Below are 24,858 nucleotides of genomic sequence, written 5' to 3' on the forward strand. Positions count from 1 at the left end.
TTTATCATTGTCCTAGTGTCGTCGGTGTCTCCGAAACTAGCTTGAAACTCCTTAACAACTGCCTCGAAATCCTCCAACAACGGCGATTTCTTCTCGAGAAGTGGTGCGAACCATGCTAATGTTGTACTGCATAGCAAAGTTCCCACTAATCACACGCGAGCAACGTCAGTTGGATACGGATTGGGATGTAGCTGAATAACCAGACGAACTTGATTCAAAAAGCCTCGAAATAAAGACCTCGTACCATCAAACTTGGCGGGGAGGCTAATCTTTGATTCTTTAGGGGAGTTCTGAGCCCCCGACGCTTGTTCTCGTAATGATAATATAGTCACCTCGAGTTGGTGAACCCGTTGTGATAACTCTTCATATTGTTGAGCTTTTTCAGTGCTCACTTGTTGTAGGTCCCCAAGTAGTCTTTGATTTTCATGCTCTAATGCCACAAATTTATTCGCGTGCATGTCGAGCTCAGAAAGAACACGCATATACTCCTATTTGCTCAAGGACTCCATAGCTTACGAGGGGATAGGAGAAGGAAGAAGAGAACTTGTTAGGGTTTGTGGAAGAGGAAGAAATGAAAAAATTGTTTCAAACTATCAAGAGAGAGAGAGAAAGAAAGAAAAGAAAGAAATATTAACATCTTCTTAAGGCCAAAATTGGCCCATGAGACAGTTGGTTTACAACAAAATGGGTATTTATCCAATCGTCAGAACTAAAATATTATATTGTAGAGAGAGAGAGAGAGAGAGAGAGAGAGAGAGAGAGAGAGAGAGAGAGAGAGAAGTATAGTGCTAAGACAAAGAAAGAGAGAGAATTGAAAGGGAAATATTATATTGCAAAGTAAAACGGATTACAAGGAGTGGGCAACAAAGTGCTATAGAATAGCATTGAACCAATTTAGTTTTCCGATGATTGATAGATCCCTATTTATAAGTAATATAGAACACTCTAGAATATTCTAGGTCATCCTAGAATGTAGAGTAATCTAGAAGGTTTTTAGAGTATTCTAGAATATTCTAGTGTATAGAACACTCTAGAATATTCTAGGTCATTCTAGAATGTAGAGCAATATAGAATATTCCTATGATATTAGATTATATATTCTAAAAACTATACATATAAGAATATTAATACAATGGTTAAGGATTTGACATGTGTATAACAAAGTCGTGGGTTCAAATCCTTTCGAGGCATGATGTGAGTGTAATGATCCTTTTGAGGCATGATGTGAGTTTTATCATGACAAATAGAAGCCTAGAAATGGTGTACGTTAGGCACCACACGTAGATCAAAAGATCAAGGTGCGGGCACCACGACCTTTGGCCATCATCTTCTCGAACTTGGCAGCCAACATCAGATGATCATATATAATGGTTTAGCCAATTGGCCAGGCTCACAAGAGCTCACATGTTTCCCACATGGAGGAGGGGAAATCATAGTTGATTATCTAATAGGACGCCCTGAAGCTATCCACATGATTAACTCCTTCCGGGTGGCCCCATGTCCTATTGGTGCAAACCGTAGTTTCTTATACTTTGAGCTAAAATGTGATATCTGCAATGTCACCAACTCTAGTCGACCAAGCCATCACACCACAATATATTTCACACATGAGATCCTTGACATATACTCCCGACATGTTCAGGCCCATCTCTCCTCTCTTGATTCCTCCTTGCCTTTAGAAGGTCTTACTACGGAACTCACACACATCCTTCACTCCACAACAATTAGCAGTTCCCCATATATGAAACACTTCAATCATGGTAGAGAAGGGTCTATGCCACATAATAGATGGTATGATGAGGATTGTAGGGACTTACATAGACAATTGAAAGTATCACAACTCAGTGGTACTATCACCTCAGTACAAGCCCGCAAAGAAATGTGCAAGATGACACGTTGTAAGAGATGAGTGTGGGAAGCATCCCAATATTGGGAACTCTACCATATGCTCATGAGTAGCGATTGCGCCATTATGTGGAAGAGACTACGAGAACCAAAACCACAAACACTAATCGAGGATCCCAACACTTGGCACACATATACAGAGAGACTTTACCAAGTTCCAAACCAGCCTCCCATTTCAATGCCTTCTACACCCCGGCCTACCATGGGGACACTTTTCACAACCTCTAGGGTCATGAAGGTCACAAAGAAATTACAACATAGGAAGTCCATGGACCACACAAGATTGCGAGCAAAACACATCATATATGCGTGAGAGTGGCTAGATCCCTTTCTAACTCTAATCTTCAATCGAGCCCTCACCAAGGGTTTTTCCACCATAGTGGACTATGAACACAGTGGCCCCCATACATAAAGGAGGGGACCCCAAGGACCCAAATACATATAGGACCATTATGATAGGCCATACAGTCGCTAAATTATACGGTGCAGTAATGGAAGCAAAGCTTAACGATTATATGGAGACCTTAAATGTTCGAGCACCTGAACAGGTTGGCTTTAGACGAACCTTCTCTACAATTGATCATATATTCACACTTAGATGCTTAATTGACCAGACAAAGGCTCGTAAAAAGAAATTATATTGTTGTTTTGTGTACTTCCACAAAGCCTTTGACACAGACCCTAGAGAACGGTAGTTTGATAGGCTTAAAAGCTTGAAGATACCTGATGTCATGATTTGGGCCATCTACTCACTATATGAGCAAGTCTCAGGGTGCGTACGATGCCTAGGTGGCCTATCCGATTGCTTCACTAGCACTATTGGTGTAAAGCAACCCCTATCACCGACTTTTTTGGGATCTACATTGAATCTACATTGATGAGATCACAGATGTTATTGCTCGTAATGGAGGCAACGAAGTAGTCCTTGGGGGTACATAGGTTCGTATCTTGATCAATGCATATGACATAGGTTTGCTCTCTAAGTCCGAACACAACCTACAAAGGCACATTAATGCCTTAGGTGACCTTTGCACACAAAGAGGATTGGTAGTGAACCTAGGGAAAACTAAAGTCCTTATCTTCCACATATTGGTTCAAGTTAGAACTAAGTGTTAGTTAACCATCTCCCATATGCTAGTTGAGGTGGTTGGTTCATATGTATACCTCGGAGTGACTTTCTATGCCCGCTCAGGTAAGGTTTTGATGGACATGCACCCCTCTCACTCTTAGAGAGACAATGCCACCATGCATACTTTCAAGAGGCACGGACTAAGGGGTGGCTCTTCGACTCATTAGTGACCCCCTCCCTCATGTATGCATCAGTGGTTTGGGCTCTAGGGCTACCATCTTTCATGTGGATGCAATTGGAGAGACCATTGGTGATGATGCTATCACGCCAACTCCGAAACAAATCGACAGTACCACATGGCATTATACTTAGAGTTGAGTTCACTTTACCCCCGATTTTAGTAGAAGCACTCTTTCAAATTGTACTCTTTATTCATAGGATACATAGCCAAATACATTATAGGATATCTCATCAAGCTTTTGAGGCATCTCGATCACCATATGAGTCCGGCAATACTAGCTCATGGTATGGCATGATGGTGAGTTGGCTTTTTGCAAACGATCTAGCCATTAATAACCTACCACCCCTTAGGTACAAACATGTGATTGATAACACTTTAATCTATCATGAGGACCGCAATAAAGTAATACGTCAAGAAATATGGCAAATTTACAGCTAAACTGTTGTACTATAAGGAACACTTCATGCACTTCTCTAAGTTAGGTTTTATTACACGACCAAAATATCTAGATACATTCTTACCAAATGCACTAAGGGTTGCCATTGGACAACTTAGAATATCATCTCACCAACTTGAGATTGAGAATGGTCGTACTACTGGCGTCCCTAGAGAGGAAAGGATATGTAGATTATGTCACATAAACACTGCAATGGCTTGAGCAAGGATCAAGATCCATGAACATGGTTGTTATTGAGTGTTGTCGGCAACAGACGACGAGTCTACAAAAGGATTTGCTACCATCTATGAGTGCACCACCAACAACCAATGTGCCAAGAAGAGGTTCAATTTGTCATAAGCAGTTACTAGTTTGTGCGGTAGTAGGAGTCATGCTCGAACTTTTGCAAGAACTGATTGGTAGATCTCTAAAAAAGACCAAAATACATGTCATAAGACTACAAAGACATGTTCATCATGCAAAGAGGTGGTTGCCAATATATGAGACTGAAAAGGTTCGGTGTTTGAATTGTGATGGCTTGACATTGACTTCAAGGGACTCTAGTGTTGATTGCTCCAAAAATTGTGGGTGTATTTTGCCATCCTCAGAACAAGAGCCATGATCTCTGACTTTTTATTAGATCTTGTGTTTTTTTAGGTTATTGGTGTCTAGAGTTTTTGTATCTGAAACTACAAGATTTTGATCTCTAAATATATATAACTAAACTTTTTTTATGGTGGCTGAAAAGTTATGACTATAATGTTTTTGGTGGCTTGGAATTTTTATAGTAGCTGAAATTTGAGAATCATTTCAATCGGAAAATCTAGATTATTGGTCTCTCATGATCTTTGACGTTTTTCATATTGTAGAATATGTGTGATCTTTGAAGCTTTTCGTGACTGAAATTTTTTTATCTTTGACGTTTCTAGTCTCTTCAAAAAAAAATGGTGGCCAAATTTAAAATTTTGGATGGAATCTGATAATTAAATGTGTTTCCAATTATCTCTAACTTTTTGCTCACATTCATGATGGCTCAAGTTTTTGGTGAGTGGAGTTTTTATATCTAAAACTCATAGATTTTGACCGATGAATATGTTTTTGAAAATTTTTGGTGATCTTAGAAGTTTTTGAAGTTTCCAGTCTCTTTAGAAATTTCAGCCAGTTAGATGCAGGTAGCTAGGGTTGGACCAGGTTAGAGAAAAGATGGTTGGGTTAGCAACTTTGGGTCAGTTAGACGTGCGGCGGCATTGGGACAAAGTCGGGTTAGACGTGATAGTCGGATTTAGATGTTGCAGAGGTTACATAAAGTCGGGTAAGAATTTCCCAACTACCTGGGTTAGACATGATAGAGGTTGGTCACAACCGAGTTAGTTATGGGCACACACTTTTTGTAGATAATGATATTATCGAAACACACCCTGCACTGTCCGTGAGCACAATTCTCTCACATGCCTCTTTATGATTTGGTAGCAAATAGACACAACTGTGTGTGTGGCACAGTTGTTAAAAAATGGATATTCTTTTAGAATACTCTTAAAGTATTTAACATGTATTCTACATTTTAGAACTACCATTTGAAAATGTCTCACACATTTAACATATTCAAAGTATTCTAGAATCTACATATTTAACAAGTCTATTGCGTTCCCTGAAAATTAAAGGAAAAAAGAAAATTGACCTAAAAATATTTGTCAAATGTAATACAAACATAAGAAAAAAATTCTATGTATCCTAGCGTATTCTATATATTTAATGTGTTTTTAAAAATGGTTGAATACTTTTTAAGCCCTTAAAATACATATTCTACGTAAATTGTATGCCAAATATTTTACCACAATGGTATATAAGCGACGAAATTTCAAATTTTTTCAATAGCACTATTGGTGTTAAGGTAGGCTACTCACTATCATGAAATCTATTTGTTCTACACATTGATGAATTAGAACTTTTTCAATGGTTTGTAAAGGAAGATGACATTGAAAAGTTGTCATCAAAAATGTGGTCATCATGCTTTTGTTGTACACACGATAGGGTGTTTTTTGCAAGTTCTTTAGGAGGATCCCGCAACTTTCCTAGGACTTCTTTACCAAAACCTATTCTACTATCTTCTTTCAATCTCTTTGTAGGAATTTCTTTTCTGTCAAATATATGTTGTCTGGTTACACGAGGAACTTCTCCTTGTACAAATCTTCCAAAAATATACCCTTAAAACATTGCATTTTATTTTCAGATCTATGTAGACTTTCTTGTCACACATAGCATCAGGATCAATGTTCATAATATGTAGGGTGTTGCATACAAAATGAAGGAAGCAAAAATAAACAAACACTAGTATTAATCAACATCACATGGTCATCACCTAGTTCAAACCTGTTGATTGGATAAAATTGCTTAGTTTACCTTAATAGTCGCCAAATTAGAGACTCCTCTTTGCAACTTTGAGCATTATCCTATTTGCCCTCTTCCAATCTTCTCACTTCCGTCTTACAATCTGACCAAAAAAAAAACATCTCCAAACTCCTTATCTCTTAAGCTAGAGCCCCGAATTCTTTAATGACTTTTGATGCATGAACTATGCTAAATTTCACAACCACCGAGACCTCCTACTTTAATTAAGATTGTCTAGACCAATGTCACATGAATCATCTTCTCTCTCAAACCATTCCAAAGAATATGTTACAAAGGAAACAATACAAAAAATCCAAGCTTTGCATAAATGATCATGGTCAATATTAAGTGGCTAGAAATACAATCATGTGAATGAATTGTAACCATCTCATATTGTGGATGTATATCCCAATGGATTTTACATAATCTTAAAACAATGATGGTCGCCTAGACCCACGTCACAAGAATCATCGTCTCTCGTAAATCATTCCAAAACCATTTGTTACCAAGGAAACAATTCCAAAAAATCCACCTAGCAGAAATGATCATGGCCATTGTTTAAGTTGCAAAAATTACAAACATGTGAATGAATTGTATACATCTCATATCGAGGAAGTATATCCCAGTGGATTTTACATAATCTCAAAACAATGTCGATTTCTTGGATAACATTCTCTCATAAGACCAGAGATTTTGAGAAGACTCTCTAGATTTACCCATATGCATTCTCCTTTAAGATTTTGGAAAGAAAACCTTAAGGCGCCTCTTTGAAGAGAGTAAGACTCTAAAAAGCAATTCATCCACTGGGTTGAAGGCTTCAAATGTAGTACAACCACTCTCAGTTTAAAGCACTTGTTTTTTTAGCATACTGAAGTTGTTGCGGCAATAACAACCCACAAAAATGATTGTGAATGTATGCAATGTAAAAGATGCTTCAATTATAAGAATGTTAGCCAAAGTTAGTTGAAAATGTGTTAAGTTGATTAATCCTCAATCTGGAACCCGGCCATGAATTGCAGATAACAGTTCACGTGCATCATCCAAAAGAGTCCAAACATCTAAATGACCAGCCATATTATGGCATTCCTTAAGAATCTCATCTAAGCCTTTACATTTCTCGAGGATAACTTTTCTCCTTTGACGAACTGCAGCCACTATTACATACAAGATTAAGTCATCAGTTAACAATTGTTTCCTCCTTATCTTCCATGAAGAGGATTTAGTTTGACCCAGTGCCACAGCCTTCTTCTCTGCCCATATAACTTCCCATAAATAAATAGTTTGCTCAAAGGTAAGTTCTCTTCTCAACAAGACCACTACCATCCGGTAAACAAAGAAACAATCTTGGGCTTGAGTCCTCTCAAAGTGCGAATGCAAACCTTGGTCCCCTACCTTGAAGATGTTTGATATTTTGCCGAGTTGTCGACGGATACCAACCTCATCCCTTCGGTAGTTATGACGAGCTGAATTCATGAATTGAACGAAGCACCAAAATGCTTCACAATCATCATCCAGAAGAGCTACAAAGGGTGAGAGGAGATCACTCATACCTTGACAATACCCTATCTCTGGGTCAAAGAGTGCATAGGCTTCTAATATGCTTACAAGGCGAGCTGCGTGATGCTGTCGGCATGGCTCTAAGTGTTCATCATCTTTTAGACCAACATTGGAAGCAAGCTCCCATGCCATTTTGTGAGTCACATTAGCTTGACTAGGAGAATAAGGAATCCATTCAGCATTCATTCGTACAGCATCCAACCGAATGATCCTTTGCCATGTCATGAAATCCTCAGGTGCGTTAATCCATTTTCCTCCTTTAGGATCGACATTCTCTACTTTGTCCACCATTTGTGCAGTAGGAATTTTGCTACTTTGCAAGGATGAGTCTTCTTCTTTACAATCATCATCTCCAAAAATCTCTTCACTGCTATCTTCTTCTGTAGAGACAATATCATCTCTTTCTAAGACTTTGTTCTTTATTGAATATATCTTTTCTGGTTGCACAAAAGAAGAACTCGAGTCCTCAGATGAATCTTCCAAAATGTTTTCCCTCAATGCATTGCATTGCAGTTTCAGATCCATATAGACTTCCCTGTCAAATGCAGCATCGAGATCAATTTCTGTGATATTAAGGTAGTACATATGAAAAAAAGGGAGCAAAAGTGAACAAACATTTGGAGCAATAGAGGACCTACAAGAACATAATTTGAGAAGAATTTCATTAAGGTTAAATTGAGAATATCAAAGCACCTTTTCCTAGTTTTTTCTGCCTCTCGCTCCATTTGAGTACTATCCAACTCATAACTGCAAAAGAATAAGAGAATAGAAGATTGTAGACACTCATTATAAATAGATTTCGGTTGAAAATTTATCCTCAAAACTATTAATGAAACTCACAAGCCCAAGAGAAAAAGCCAAACTTCAGCTCGGATACTTGGATCAACACCCTGCATATGTCAAAGAGACACACACATATATCCCATCAGGAGCATTTGAAACAAGTAATTTAAGGAAATGTAATAAACCCTAATTTTGTTAGAATCCTTTGTGAATACTGCAAGTTCAAAGTGAGCAGTATCTAGATTAACCAGCCTCTAAACTTACTATCACAACTAGTTAATACATATACATATACATAGTGACAAAGATATAGATATAGATAAAATCTATTACATACATACAATAACTAGTATATAGTTAAAGATTTAGATGCATACATACAATAGATAGATAGATTATGTGAAGAAAACAATGTTCATATATACATACATATGTATATAACTTGGATTAGATATACACTGGTTAAACATCTCTTTCTCTTAAAAACTCACTAATTCAAAAATGCCATTCCATCATTTCATCAAGATTTTCTCAACACTTTCATTAATTCATTCACATTTGAAGTAGTCTACAAAACTGATTAAACAGACTGCTTCAGTATTTTCACAAACATTTCCATAAAGAACTTTCACAAACACAAGCAGATATTTTTTCATTTAGAGAAAAATGCTGCAAGTTTTCCTTAATACTTATTGAGATACCCCCAAGTTTTCCTTATTTCCCCAAATGTCCTTTGCCAACACCCTCATATGTGCTATTTGAAAAGCTATCTGGTAAATTCACTCAATTTTCCTCAATTATACATTCTATTTCAGAAAGTACATGCGTGGTTTATCCCCCTTTTTTCTCTATTTTCAGGGCATTCAGGAAATAATGAAAACTTAACAACATTTACGGAAACAAAGAAAAATTCAGGCACTTCTGTGTTTCCCTTGTCATTACCTTTCATTTCATTTTATTCTATCTAGCCATGCAAAGAAGGTAATCTAATACAAAATGACGCATTCTTGCAAGAAATTTGAACTCACTCCAAAACGAATTTTTTTCAGAATCTTGTGGGGATTGAGCAGGCGCCCTGATTCACACTCAAATGCAAGTTGCCATTGTTTCGGTGTGAGTAGACTTCTTCTCCTTCTCCTTTTATTGAAAGGAGATCTAGAGACATCATATATGCAGCATGTCAGCCTATTCAGCTCAATTTGAAATAGCAAGGGTAATAGAAAATTGAAACTAAAATGCAATCAACCCTCTGATTCCCACCAAGCAAGAAGATAATAGAATGCAATCACACTTTTAAGACTAAAATACAAATCTAAAATTAGCCTTCTGAGTTGAGCTGTGAATAACAAGGGCAAAAGAATCTTTAAAATCCAATTACCTAACCACCAAAAACCCCAATAAAATCTTCTATCCTAGCCAACTAAAACCAATCAAAATGTAAACAGCCATTCTGCAGCTAAAATCATAAATATAAAAATGCAATCACCATTCTGCGATTAAAATGCACTCAGTCTTCTGAGTTTAGTTGTGAACTTGATGCAAACAAAAACATTGAAATGCAATTGGCTTTCTCAATCACCGGAAAAGATTCCCAGAATGCAAAACGAACCTCCTGTGTTTAGTTGTCTGAACCTGAAGGACAACAACAAAAACTTCAAATGCAATCAGCCTTCTGAACCCCTAGGAACACCTAAAATGAAATCAGCCTTCTAAACTTGGTTGTGAATCGAATTCTATCAACCCTTCAGTACCCCAAATAGTGAAAACAAGCCATATAATAGTGAACCACAATGGAAAACAAAACCCTAAAACTGCAATGAGCCTTGTGATTAACAAAAGGGGGAAGCCCTAGAAATGGAATGAATGTCGTATTAATCATTAGGAAAGAACCTGAAAAAGGTAATTAGCCTTCTAAGCCCTAAATTTTGCTTTCTGTCACAACAGTGCTGTCATTAACTCTACAACTCATTTCAGGTCTTCACTTTAAATGCAGAGAAAGATCCCTAAAAGTGCTTCAACTCTGAGGCGATCTAGCTCGAGAGTGAACAATCTACTCTATCCAGATCTACAGAGAGAATAATGACCTAGTTCTATAGGCTCGTTTTACCTCTCTGGTTTCCAGAGATGGAGAGAGAGAGAGAGAGAGCATTGATCCAAATAGGGAAAGAGAACATAAAAACCTGCGGTTGTAAATAGCCGCAGCTACTGCGACACCAGCGAGAGCAGTGATGGTGACACCAACAGCAACAGATAAATGACTGTGTTGAGTGGGAGGAGGAGGAAGAGGATTTGGCGATGGCGATGGCGATGGTGATGAAGAAGAGTTGGACATGGCCGCCTGCTGCAGGGAAGGGAAAAGAGGAAAGCTTCATGGAGAGAAGACGACGAGGTCTCATAGAAGAAGAAATCCTTGGTCGGAAGTGACAGGTATGATTTTTACGGAGAGGGGGGAGATCCCAGGTATGGCAGACAGACAGACAGAGATCAGCAGAGCTCTGCTCTGCTCTGCTCTGCTCTTCTCTGCTCTTCTCCGCCTCCGAAGAGGAAGAAGAAAATGATGACTGAACAATAATACTAATACTAATACTAACGCTTATACTAATACTAATACTAATACTAATACTAATACTAATGCTAATCATAATAATGGAATATGAGTAGATAAATAATTAAATGAGGCGTATAGCGGGGGGGGGGGGGGGGGGGCGTTTATTTAAATCCCTGAAATGCCCCTCCCGGCCCCTTCTTCTTCTGTTTTGGATGGCCACGGAGGCCCCAGGGAGGAGAATGAATGTCCACGAAGAAAGACATAAAAAGGTTGTGGATGGATATGATATGGCCCCCTTGCGGCGGCATTCCCATTCTCTTCATGCATGCACGTACATACTTGATGCTATTGTCATCCATGAATAAATATATATGCTAACGTCCCTTAACATGCCCTGCATGTATCCCTCATATCTCTATGAATTGCCCTCGCGGTTTTCATCTTAGCATTCGTTTTAGCTCACCTTGAACATAAAAAGATTGATTTTAGAGTTGTTCGTCAAGATGTGCTACTACTTTGAGCTTTACTTCAATTGGTAGAAGCAAGTGTTATTGTGGGTTCTGAGTTATCTCACGCAACTACATCATGTACCCCCTTTTTTGCAGGGTTCCTCTTCGCTTGCCCGACTCATGTGTTCTCTTTCGAGTTTCTCGCGATAGTTCTTTAGATCTTCTTGCATGCAAACCCTTTGTTACATGCATGCTGCTTAGAAGACTGCATCAAGTGCTAAAGTTATATGATATGCCTGGACATTGAGCGTTAGACGGTAGAACAAGGGAATGTTAGGGTTGAGATGAACATGTGTACACCATGAGGTAAATTATACAACAAACAATTGTACATTTACACAACCTATACTATGTATATATGCATGCTAGAGTTAGCATAAATATTATGTGTGTGGAAACCTCATATTTGTAAGTGTGGCTGTTGAGGGACCGTGCACATGGGCCATTAAGTCATTAAATAAAAAATGGTGGCCAATTAAATTATCGTGGTTGGCTAGCTTTATAGTGGTGGTGAGCCAAAATTGAACGAGGGATTTTATCATTTTCCCATGCGTAGTGTTAGTAGCATGACACATGACTCACAAAAACATCAACATCGCTAAGGACTTGAAGAATAAATGTAAGTCTAGGAAAACGGGGGACTTTACAACTTCAAGTAAAAATGGCTACCTCAATGAGAAAGGGGACAAACCCTTTGTAAAAGATTTATCAAAGTCGCTTTTTGTGACTTTTTGTAAATGGCTAGAGCTCTCTCCCTCTTTTAATCATTTTATTATAGTGACTTGAGTGATTAGCGTAAAGTGCTACTTAGCCAAATCCCGATTACTCCTCCTTTGGTACATGTGCGTATTCTTTTATTAATTGAGACGTGGTTACCGTTACTTTTATATTGTTTGTCTCTTTATATATGTGTGTATCTTGACATTTTAAAACTTTATAAGGAAGCTATTGGCTTCTTAACCTGAATTTTTGCAAGGAAATATGAGGGAGAGTTCATGAGGCTAGGGTTTGCGAAGCTAGTAGCTTGATAGAGATTGACAACCACTCTCATATACTTCGCCACTATTAGGGTATGAGACGGTCAGAACCCCTCAACCAACAATATAGGTGTGGATGCAAAACTCTGGCAATATGAAAACTTGTGCTCAGCATGAACCCCTCAAGTCAACATATCTTTTGGCATTGCTACTAGGGACAAAAAGGCCAACGACTTCAGCTTTTGTGACCTCTTGAGGCAAGCTCTATCAACCTTAGAGGAGTCTACGAAGTTGAGAAGAGAAGGTATATGTATGATCATTCGATGTTTTTAGTTCATTTGGTGTAATTTCATTCCTTGTCATTTTCATTATTTTTTTAGGGGAGTATAAGAAGTCAAGAAGAAAAGGAATGTGTGTGATTGTTAAGTGTTTCTTGCTTGTTTGGTGTAAAGTTCCTTGTCATTTTCATTACCTTTCTACTCAATCATGTGATTACTTTTTACTCATCACCCATTTTTATTTGGCAATGATTAGTTCGCTCATCATCATGTTTAATTTTTGTTATTTTTAGTTTTATTTATTGTGCTTTTGTTCATGAATCATGAGTTTTACTTATTCATCTTTGGATTTTTCTCTCATTTATTATTTAATTATAATTAGCATTGTTAACTAGATTCCCCTCAACAACCAAAGGGGAGGGAGAAAGTACACTTAGGTATTGAGGAATTTTTCGGAATCCTTAAAACACGTATAAACACTAAGTATACAAAATTTAAAGTTGTTAATGCCTCTTCTCATGAGTCCAATACACAAAGGGAACACAAGAGCACAACACACAAGTTGTGAACACACGAGCTCCAACATATGAAGAAAACACACAAGCTCCAACACATGAACTCCAACACAGGAGCTCTAAACTTATAAGCTCCAACACTCAAAGCCTCGTGTAAAATAAAGTAAATAAAATAAAATAAACATTACCTCATAATTAATTTTTTATATATACATACTTATATATAGCTCCATTTCAAAAGCACACACATGAACACAATAATACTAATAATGAACAAATAAATAGTAATAAAAATGTCACAACTTAAAGCCTCATGGAGTGACCTATTTAAATTTAGGCCCGTCTTGGACACAAAAAATGAACCTAACTGAGTTCAACTTGATGAGGGTCATGGATACCAATTTCCAAAGCAAGACATATGGGGGTTGGCTAATGCCTAGGGAAGCACTTGAGCTAGATTTGAATAGAGGTCAACATGCTAGCACCTCTTATACCCTCACACTAGAAAATAATGACCTAGGCATAAACCACATAACTTTTGAACATGACCACATAAGCATCCTCAAAGAAATCAAAGCCATTGAAAAAGAGATTGAAATCTAGTCCGAAACCATAACCATGAAGAGAGGAGTCTTTATAATAGAACGTAATGGAGACCCCCCAAAAGGAGGTTGTGAAAAGGCCTATAATTGAACCCCCCAATTGGGTTCATCATCTTTTCAATGAGCCCATCCTCTACCCTGAGTGTTGGTACAAATTATACCACCCCACACAAAAACTCTACAACTCATCCCTACATGACCACATAAGCATCCTCAAAGAAATCAAAGCCATTGAAAAAGAGATTGAAATCTAGTCCGAAACCATAACCATGAAGAGAGGAGTCTTTATAATAGAACGTAATGGAGACCCCCCAAAAGGAGGTTGTGAAAAGGCCTATAATTGAACCCCCCAATTGGGTTCATCATCTTTTCAATGAGCCCATCCTCTACCCTGAGTGTTGGTACAAATTATACCACCCCACACAAAAACTCTACAACTCATCCCTCCACACTCCCCATGCCCCTGTTTGCACCCCTCTCCAATACATCCATGAATATCCCACCTAGCACCCCTATAGATACACAACCCCTAGTACCATTCACAATCTCGAGTACCATTCACACCCCAAATGGATACATGGCACCTATAACCATTCCCTCCCCTTAAGAGAAGGACAACCTTCTTCCCATTTACCCCCTCTAGAAAACACCCCCATAGGTGTAACCCAACTAGAAATAAAACCACCTCACCCCATAGGAATAGACAAAAGAAATGAAAATGGCTCCCATTACTTAACCCCTCTACATACCTCAACATGCTATTAGGCAGACAAACACTCTCCCAATTAGAAAATACATTCGCCAACCTCTTTGCACACAACTTTAGCTCCCCACCCATTGCTCTCATACCATGTTAAGAAGGCGCTACGACTCTTCTTAGTGCAACAACAGACACATGATATGCAAGATCGTTTAGTGTTCAAGAGAGAAAGAATGGGGGAAGGAGACACACCTCTGTAGCAGCCCAAAAACCTTCAGTTTCATTACACAGAAAAACCTTTATCGTCTGTTTTCTTACTTCTCTACTCGCTCTCACTTTTTACCTAAGTATATTGGTGACTTACATATTCAGCTAATTAGCTGTGAGTAGCTAAATAGTTGTGAGTTGCTAAATAGCTGCGAATAGCTAAATAGTTGTTTTACCTATATGTGTAACAGTAACTAATTTCCTAATAGCTACTACGGAAGATCTCAGTTACCAATAAGCATCACATTGCTTTTGTTGAGCTTGTTTCTTAACACTCCCCCTCAAGCTCAACTTATCCACTCTTGAGATCATCTTCAGTCTTCTTTTCTTCATGCTTTCCAACTATCATATCAATGCTTATAATTCCCATCATGTCCCTAAATTGTGTATGTTTTTCTATGCTTAGTCCCTTCGTAAGAATGTCTGCCACTTACTGATTGTACTCACATACAAGTTTACAATAGATCTAGTTCTCCATCAATCACTTTTTCTCTAACAAAGTGATAATGCACTTCAATGTGCTTTGTTCTTGCATGGAAGACTGGGTTTTTGCGAGCCGAATACTACTCATATTGTCACACCAAATTGTGACTGCACCATCTATATACTCTCCCAAATCAGTAAACAATCTTCTAATCCATATTTCTTCACAAGTAGTTATTGCAGCTCCTCTATATTCAGCTTTCGTACTTCATAATGCAACAATAGCTTATTTCTTGCTACTTCATGAAATAGCCGCACTTCCCAATGTAAACATATATCCACTTGTGGATCTTCTATCAGTTTGGCTTCTGTCATGATATAGCACGATATGGCCCCAAAAGGATTTGAACCCATGACCTTGTGTCACATGGGTTGAAGCCATACCATTAAGCTATATATTGTAATACAAAGAATATTATTTCCATTTATTATTTCACTTAGGAAATCCATGTATATTCTAGATTTCTTTGGAACATTCTAAAGAGAAATGCATGGAATATTGCTCGGCCACAACCGAGTAGTAAATCACTTCTATAAGAATCAAAACATAGAAATGGGAAGTGGAGAGTACACAAGAAAAATTACATAGGATGTTTACGTGGAAAACCCTAATAGGGAAAAACCACGGGAGCCCACAGACTCTGAACTATCAATATGAAGAGAAGGGGTACAATCAGAGACTCGGAGGCAATGACCTCGAGCTCTATTTCTTCACATAGTGGCGGTTACAACAGAGTATCGCTCTGTATCTTTCTCTCTCTCTTCCTCTCCCTCTCTCTCTATACAACAGTTATAGCAATATGACAACAACACAAATCACCCACACTAAGGTGATTGCCCTAAGTCATATTTATAGTTATATGAACTTAGGGCCATTTACAAATATATAGCCTCAATGGGCTTATTTAAGACATATTTACAAATCTGTCTTCTCTTCCGGTTCTCACCAAGTCCACCGATCCGGTTTCCGGATCTCTTATAGTTCTCACTAGGTCCTCTTTATTCATCACCAGATCCCATCCGGAGAGACCAATTTCCCAACAATCTCCCCCTTCACTCCGGTATGGGATGTCCTGTAAGTCTGATCCGCTTCATGCATGTGTCCAGCTTGTCGGGTGTCAGCACTTTGGTTAACATATCCGACCCGTTCTCCTCCGTGTGGATCTTCGTCAGCACGAACTCTTGATCTTCAACTCGGTCCCGTATCTAGTGGTACCTGCGCTAAATGTGCTTCGTTCTGGAATGGTATGCCGTGTTCTTTGCAAGGTGGATGACACTTTGATTGTCGCAGTAGAGCCGGTATTCTTCTTGCTGGATCCCTAGCTCTCCGATGAAGTCCTTCGTCCATAATATTTCCTTGCCGGCTTCCACGGCTACCATGTACTCCGCCTCCGTGGTTGACAACGCAACCGTCTTCTACAGCCTCGACTGCCACGAAACGACTCCCCATGCATAGGTCATAACATATTCGGAAGTTGACCGGCTGGTGTCTACATCAACTGACATATCCGAATCGGTAAAACCTTCCATTAGGGGTTTACCAGAGCCGAATCGGAGGCACATACTCGAAGTGCCCTTCAAGTACTGGAGTATCCATTTTACCGCATTCCAGTGCTCTTTTCCGGGGTTGGTCATGAACTGACTCACCACTCCGACTGCGTATCCAATATCCGGTCGAGTACACACCATTGCGTACATCAAGCTCCTGACCATAGAGGCATATGGAATCTTCATCATATCCGCCTTCTCTGCCTTTGTCTTCAGGCTTTGCTTATAGGATAATCTGCAGTTTGCTGGAAGTGTCGATCTGACCGCTTTTGCTTCTAACATGTTAAACCGCTGAAGCACCTTTGTCACATACTTTTCCTGTGACAACTACAATTGCTTCTTCGACTGGTCCCAGATGATGTGAATCCCCAGTATCTGTCTTGTTGGACCCAAGTCTTTCATTGAGAAGGTTTGGTTAAGGGCCTTCTTTAGCATCCATATCTTGACTTGGTCTCGTCCGACAATCAACATGTCGTCCACGTACAAGAGCAATATCAGGAAATCTCCTTCATCAAATTTCTTCACAAACACGCAGTGATCGGCCTGCGTCTTGTGGTACCCTTGATCGGTCATGAAGGAGTCAAACATCCGGTAACATTGCCGGGGAGCTTGCTTCAGTCCGTATAGGCTCTTCTTCATCCGGCACACCGGGTGCTCCTTCCCTTTCTTCTCAAATCCTTCTAGTTGATGCATGTAGATCTCTTCTTCGAGGTCTCCATGTAGGAATGTCGTCTTGACATCCAGTTGCTCTACCTCGAGGTCCATGCTTGCCGCTATGCCCAATACCGTCCGGATGGATGTCATCTTTACTACCGGGGCAAAGATCTCATCGAAGTCCACTCCTTTCTTCTGCTAGAAGCCCTTCACCACGATTCGGGCCTTATGCCTTGGTGGATTTCCGGCGTCTCCCGGTTTCAGCTTGTACACCCCCTTATTCTGGGGTGCCCTTTTTCCTTTCGGCAACTCCACCAATTTGTATGTGTGGTTCTCATGCAGGGAATCCATCTCATCCTACATGGCACTCAACCACTTGCGGCTGTGGGTGTCTCCCCTTGCTTCTTCAAAGCTTTCCGGCTCCCCCTCATCGGTTAGCAACACATGCTCTGCATCCGGAAATCTTCGGGGGGCTCTTCTCTCCCGGAGAGGATATCTCCATCCTTGGTTTCTGATTGCCGGTTCCTCCGTTTGTTCCTCATCCGAATCCGATTCGGGATCTTGTCCGGTTCCAGTGTCTTCTTCTTCGGTCGGTTCGGTTTCCTGTCCGTATCCGGCCGGTTCGTCGAGTGTCATCGGGTTACCGGCTAACATCCGCTTTTCAATAGATGATCCGGAGTTCGTTACCTTCTTCTCCGACTCCCAGTCGGCAATGGTCCTGTCTTCCATGAAGATTATGCCCCGACTCCGGAACACCTTTCTGTCGACCAGATCCCACACCCGGTGTTGCGGTAATTCGTGGTTGCATGTCGGATCCAGGTGGGACCACTGGGGTCATGGACCAGGAGGGGAGAAGTTGCTGGGAACCCGAATCCTCTGGAGCTTGCCGCATTGCCGGCCGGTTCGATCTCAGATACTCTCCGGACACGACCGGTAGCCGCACGGGAAGTGAGGGAGCGCACCCTTGTCATTTCCGCCCCTTCCGCCCGTATGTACAAGGGGCCCAAAAGAGGCATGGGACACGGCTCGGTCAACCGCACCCGCGCACACACACACACACTCACATATACACACCCGGTTACAACCGGCACCTCTACACCGGCGACCACACACGCACCTGCTCTTGGACCCTACGCTAACCGGACACACACACACACCTACACATGCAACGCTCGCTGTGATGCTAGTTCCACACGGAGAGGAAGAGGGAGCCTGCATCCTAGGGCCGGTCGGGGAGCTCGCAGGCTCGTTCGCGCGACGGGACCCTCGTGTAGGGCAAGCCTCTTCCAGAACGACCACCTCCTGTCGCCAAGCCACCTTTAGGGGAGCGCACGGGCTCGCTGAACCAAGTTGGGTCTTGCTCGCCAAGGAGGGAAACCTGCCAACGAACCACCCAACGCGGGGGCTCTTTACAAGCGACGGGATCCAACACCCACACACACGTAGATTTTCCAGACCATGGAGTACTGAGGACCAACAAGTAGGAACTCAGGGAAGGCGTAGACAGTCTGCATGTTGCCCGCCACAACTAAACACGCCACCTACGCATGCACACAAATGACACTGAAACCCTAACAGAGAATAGAGACCCCACACACACCAAGATGAAACCCTAACAGAGAATAGAGAAAGATGTTATACACAGAAGTTTATTCACACTAAACGAAACCTCAAAACGTGGAACAAAACTGTTTGGGACCCAACTGTACAAGAAGCGCACCCTCCATTTTATAGAACAAGGTGAGGGTCGTGACTATGTGGGATAAATCCCGTGATACATGGGATCGTCCGTCCCAACTTTATTGTCGCTCGGCGTCATAAAGGTGCCCCCATTTCCCTATATAAGTTTTACAAGAGTGGGTGCACATGGCGCACCTTGCCGATTCCTCTGATATTCCCCGGTTTCTCACCATGGCCCAGAATCTTCACAACACCGGTAACCAAACTCATCATCGACGTATCCAAGGAATATGGATGGGCGGGATTTCGGATCCAACTTTGCTCTCTTGTCCTTCGCCACATGCACGTATACGAGACACCCGAACACCTTCAGATGCCGGTAAGACACATCCTTACCGGTCCATATTTTTTGCGGTGAGTCTCCGCCCAAGGGTACTGAGGGTGATCTGTTTATCACATAGGTCGCCGTCATCAACGCCTCAGCCCAAAATGTCTTGGGTAACTTGGCATGTGCGAGCATGCTCCGGTTTATCCTTTCGGCCAGTCTGTTTAGTTCCAACGTCTTCGACACAGTAAACTCGAGTTGGATTCCCTTTGACCGACAATACTCCTCGAATTGCCCCTAGTATTCTCCTCCATTATCAGCTCGAATCGCCTTCAGCTTCTGGCCGGTTTCTCTTTCCACTCTTGCGTGGAGCTCCTTGAAGACGGATAACACTTGGTCCTTTGTCTTCAACAGTGAGACCGACAACTTCCACATGCAGATCCTGTAATAGTCGTTTCAGCCAAATGACTTCACACGTAGCGACAATCACCCCTCGATATTTGGCCTACGTGCTCGATAGTGCCACTATCGGCTGCTTCTTACTGCTCCATGTGATCGCCGCACTTCCCATTGAGAATGCGTATCCAGATGTGGATCTACAATCGTTGGCATTTCCAACGCAATCGGCATCCGTGTAGCCAGCTAATTGTTCGGCTACGCCCGCCCGATATAGCAACACCATGTCCTTAGTGCCGCTGACATATCGCAATATCCTTTGTGCACACTGAAAGTGTTCGGCCATGGGCTGCGACATAAATTGATTAATCAAGCTGACCGGGTAACTGAGATCTGGCTGAGTGATCGTCAAGTAGATTAGGCTTCCGACAATCTATTGGAACCGTGTCGGGTTGCATGCCTTTCCCGAATCTTGGTGAAGCTTTACGTTTCTATCCAGAGGGGTCGAGATGGGCTTACAATATGCCATCCCGGACTTAAAGAGCATATTCAGCACGTAGTGATGCTGGCTGATCAATATGCCTTCGGGGATGTGGATCACTTCGATCTCGAGGAAGTAATGAAGGTCGCCAAGATCCTTCATTTCGAATAGTGCCGCAAGCTGAGACTTTACGTAAATCATCAACATAAAGTAAAAGACAAATTGGTCCATGTCCACCTTGCTAAACGAACAACGAAGAGTCCGATCTGGATGTCGTAAACCCCATTCTACACAACTGTTGCGTAATTAAGGGCACCCCTTCCCTCACGAGTGCTCACTAGCCGGTCGACGGCTACTACCATGGCTTCTGCAAGCTTGGAACCCCTCATCTTCAACTCCTTTGCCGCCTTCTTTCACGTCGGGTTCACCAAATGATATCGTGTTGTTACGCTCTCGTGTGTGAAATGAGGCGGGATTACGGGGGCCCTGAACCAAGGAGCGTGGGAAAGAAGAGGGAGAGCGACTCACAGAAAAACAAGGAGAGAGACGGGAATAGAAGATTCAATTACAATGTCAACAATGATTACAACTGGCAAACCGGCAACAGACCCCAAACGAAGGTCCCACGCACACACACGGATGACACAGAGAACACATGGTGGAGCCTCTTCTGGAAGCACACGGGCTCACACGCAGCAAAGGCAACCAACACATAAACGTAGCGGAGAGCAACGGTTGAGGAGGAGAGAGCTCGGTTCCCAGTCCGACGGCACTTCACCCTCTCCAAAACGCGATATCTATATTCTTCTTCTCCCCTCCCTTTTATAGGTCGCCGAGGAGACCGTTACATCAAAACATATCAACTTTATTCTATGTCCTTTTGGACAGAGATATGCATCGATTTCCTAGATAATTAATACCATTCCTAGTACATATGTACATCAGCCGATCTATTCCTAGCTATGTACAATTCCTAAACACACACACACGCGAAAAGGATTGGGTCACGCCTCCTCCCCTTGATTCCTCCTAGGGGCGGTTTTCTCCACAACATCCACCCCCAACAAACCGCATGTCCATCGGTACGTGCCAGGTAGGAACAACCTTGGCAGAAACTGGCCCTAGATCACTTGTCGTTTTCCGAACCCTCGCCTTCCCTGATTCGGGCATCGCCGCCGCCATCGCTCACCGGGTTTGGTTCGTCCTCGTGCCGCTTCTTGAACATCTTGACCCTCTTGCTAGCCACCGGTACCGTTATCCACGTCCCATCGAGCTTCACGAGATGATACGTGCCGTTGTCGTTTGCGCTTGTCACTGTGTAGGGCCCGAACCATCTCCTCGCAAACTTACGCACCGGCTTGTGTTGATTATTGAGGCTACTGTCGTACACCAACACCCAGTCGCCTTCCTCTATCTTCTTCTGTCTCAGCCAGTGTGTTCGGTCGAACCGGCCTTTGTTCCTTTCATGCGCCGTACGTAGCTTTGCCATCGTGTGCTCCATGTCCTCCGGTCGTCGCTCGAGCTACCAAATCCGCGCCCACGAAGTGATCGTCCGTTCCACCGACATAATCGGTTTTTGCCCGTACATCAACTCTGCTGGCATGAACCCTGCCACCGAAGTGTGTGTAGTCCAGTCCGCCCACAACGCGTTGTCGCGAAGTTTTGTGCACGTGTGTTACTTGGGCGGGACAACGGGGGTCTTGGACTAGGGAGTACTCAAGGGATTGAGAAGACCCAAGGTTTGCTTTATGACAATACTACTTCCTGACCCCTTCCCGAGCAAGGTCTCATTGCCCTTTGTTTTGTGAGGCCGGTGGCTCTCGTTGATCACGACTCGTCGACCTTCTGAGATCACCACACGAGCCAAGTGACCAAATGGGTACAAGCAAGATGAGCACGCAACATGAACGCACAAGGGGACGATAACACAAACACGAATGTCCGTATGTCTTTATGAGGAGGAGAGGTGCATGGGCACACTCGAACGCTCCCTTGTCACAAGACGTCGAACGTACGAGGAAGACACAAAACACATGCACAAATGCTTGTACGCCTTTATGAGGAGGAGAGGTGCATGGGCAAGCCCGAACACTCCCTCGTCATGAGACGGCCGAACGTACAAGGAAGACACAAACACATGCACAAAATGCTCATACGCCTTTATGAGGAGGAGAGGTGCATGGGCAAGCCCGAAACAGTCCCTCGTCACGAGACGTCCGAACGTACAAGGAAGACAGAAACACACACACAAAATGCTTGTACGTCTTTATGAGGAGGAGAGGTGCATGGGCACGCCCGAAACGCTCCCTCGTCACAAGACGGCCGAATGTACAAGGAAGGCACAAACACACACACAAATGCTCGTACGCCTTTATGAGGAGGCGAGGTGCATGGGCACGCCTGAAACGCTCCCTCGTCACAAGACGACCGAACGTACAAGGAAGACAGAAACACACACACAAATGCTCGTACGCCTTTATGAGGAGGAGAGGTGCATGGGCAAGCCCGAACGGTCCCCTCGTCACAAGACGGCTGAACGTACAAGGAAGACACAAACACACACACAAATGCTCGTATGCCTTTATGAGGAGGAGAGGTGCATGGGCAAGCCCGAACGGTCCCCTCGTCACAAGACGGCCGAACGTACAAGAAAGACACAAACACACGCACAAAATGCTCGTACACCTTTATGAGGAGGAGAGGTGCATGGGCAAGCCCGAACGGTCCCCTCGTCACAAGACGACTGAACGTACAAGGAAGACATGAATAAAGAAAGAAGGAGAGAAAGAAACACGAATGATATCGACCAAAGAGATAAATACATGTTCGATTCCAACGCAAGAGGACCCTTTATAAAATAGGGTTTTGTTTACAATGACAACTTATAGTTAACCACAAGCTCAATCAAAACATAAATATTAAATGCCCTTAGAGACAAAAGCAAATCCGAACACGGCGAAGATGAACACGCGAGCACCACCAAAATGCCAATCCCAACGAACCACGACCACCCGAACGGCGAGCACACGGGCTCGTAACGACAAACGGGGCTCGCAACGTTGAACCAACGAAGCTTGGGCTCACGAGCACTTCGAGTGCCTACGCGAAGAAGACGAGCACGTGGCGATGGGGGGATGAAGGGGTATGAGATGAAGAGAAGTGGTGAATAAGGAGATGAAGAGCTTCGAAGGAAAATTGGCGATAGTCTCCTCCTCCCAAAAGAGCCCCCCTCAACCTCCTTTTATAGGAAAAAAAGGAAGGGGGGGTCGCCAAATTTGTCTTCAATGAAAAAGGAATAAAATTCCTTAAATCACGTTGTACTATAAGTCCAAATTCAAACCGTGCACCTCTAGCTAGTAGTCAATGTGACTATCCACTAACCCACTAACTCTCTCTTATATAATATATAATTCTATCTCTATAAATTTATAGCTTGTCTCCCCTCTACCTTTTATCTCTCCTCTCTCTTACTTTTTGCACGAGCTTCTATACCTCCTTTTCACCCTTTCTTTTCCTTTTTATGTTGCATATGCACAATTAATCGTTTTTGTGTGCACACACATTGCACATGCACATTTTTGACCCCCCCCTTTTGCCGGTTTTCGCACTCTCGAGCACGCCACATCACGACAACATAGGGTAGAAGCCGTGGCCAATTCCCGACCTGCCCTTCACACGCTCGTACCAAAGCCTTCACGATTGGTCCGTGTCCGCGTTTGCCTCCGGATTGTATGCCGTCGTGAGGGAGAGCTTGACCCTTAACCGGTCGAACAACTCCTTAGCTTCGTGCGCGTCTAGCTCTCCCCGATCCGCCACGATTTTCCCTACGCATCCGTATCGGCACACTACCTCTTCAATTAGGAACCGACACACCGCTGCAATCGTCTTGTTCGTTAGTGCGCGGCCTTCCACTTGGTTCGTTAAATCTTCCCGCGCAAGCACCAGATACAACATCTGCCCTACTCCCATCGGCATTGTCACTAAGTCCACCATCCATTTGAAGTGGATGGTTGACGGGTAGGTTGGGTGTAGCTTGTCTCGATGCCGGATCGTGGAGTGCATCTGACAGTTTTCACATGTCGTCACAAACTGGTAGACATCCTGGTACAACCCCGACCACCAATACTTTTCTTTCAGTTTCTCGAACGAGGCCCATGTCCCGCGATGTTCGGCCCAAGGACTCTCATGGTACGCCATAAGCAACTCGTCCTGCTTGTCCTTTCTCGCTACTACGCAGAGTGGGACACCGCCTCGTTTCTTAGGGTGGCTCCATATGTTCCCGTCCCATAGGAAGAACCAATAAGCTTTCTTTCGGATCCGGTTAGCCTCTTCTTTTGTCCATGTTGCGTCTGGTGTCATTGTCTTCAAGAACCTACTGATCTGGAGCCACTCCCCATCGTACTTGCCTTCGTGGAATTCGTTAAGCGTCGGAGGCCTCCTCTCCCTCGTTATGTATACCGTCTCAAAGAAGTCTATGCCGACTTCCTCGTCCTCCAAAACCATGTCTTCCTCGTCG

General features: G+C 42.5%; 1 protein-coding gene across 3 annotated transcripts; it reads right to left on the reverse strand.

The window, feature by feature from the left end:
* Positions 1-6,572: 6,572 nt before the first annotated feature.
* On the reverse strand, positions 6,573-10,835 carry LOC147869190 (rab GTPase-activating protein 22-like). Of its 3 annotated transcripts, XM_087327156.1 has the most exons (5): positions 10,560-10,835; positions 9,408-9,534; positions 8,437-8,486; positions 8,290-8,343; positions 6,573-8,131 (listed from the first exon to the last, which is right to left on the reverse strand). In XM_087327156.1, the coding sequence occupies exons 1-5, from the start codon at positions 10,709-10,711 to the stop codon at positions 7,030-7,032; spliced, it is 1,485 nt and encodes a 494-aa protein (XP_087183282.1). In that variant the 5' UTR covers positions 10,712-10,835; the 3' UTR covers positions 6,573-7,029. The 3 variants fall into 3 exon arrangements, with proteins under 3 accessions (XP_087183282.1, XP_087183290.1, XP_087183299.1); XM_087327164.1 differs by lacking the exon at positions 9,408-9,534 and having other exon boundaries at positions 10,560-10,810; XM_087327173.1 differs by lacking the exons at positions 8,437-8,486; positions 9,408-9,534.
* Between the last annotated feature and the right edge of the window lie 14,023 nt (positions 10,836-24,858).

Source organism: Azolla caroliniana, unplaced genomic scaffold (genome assembly GCF_043228905.1).
Source record: "Azolla caroliniana isolate FFs.n. ecotype wild unplaced genomic scaffold, voAzoCaro1.0.p SCAF_1, whole genome shotgun sequence".
Lineage (NCBI taxonomy): Eukaryota > Viridiplantae > Streptophyta > Polypodiopsida > Salviniales > Salviniaceae > Azolla > Azolla caroliniana.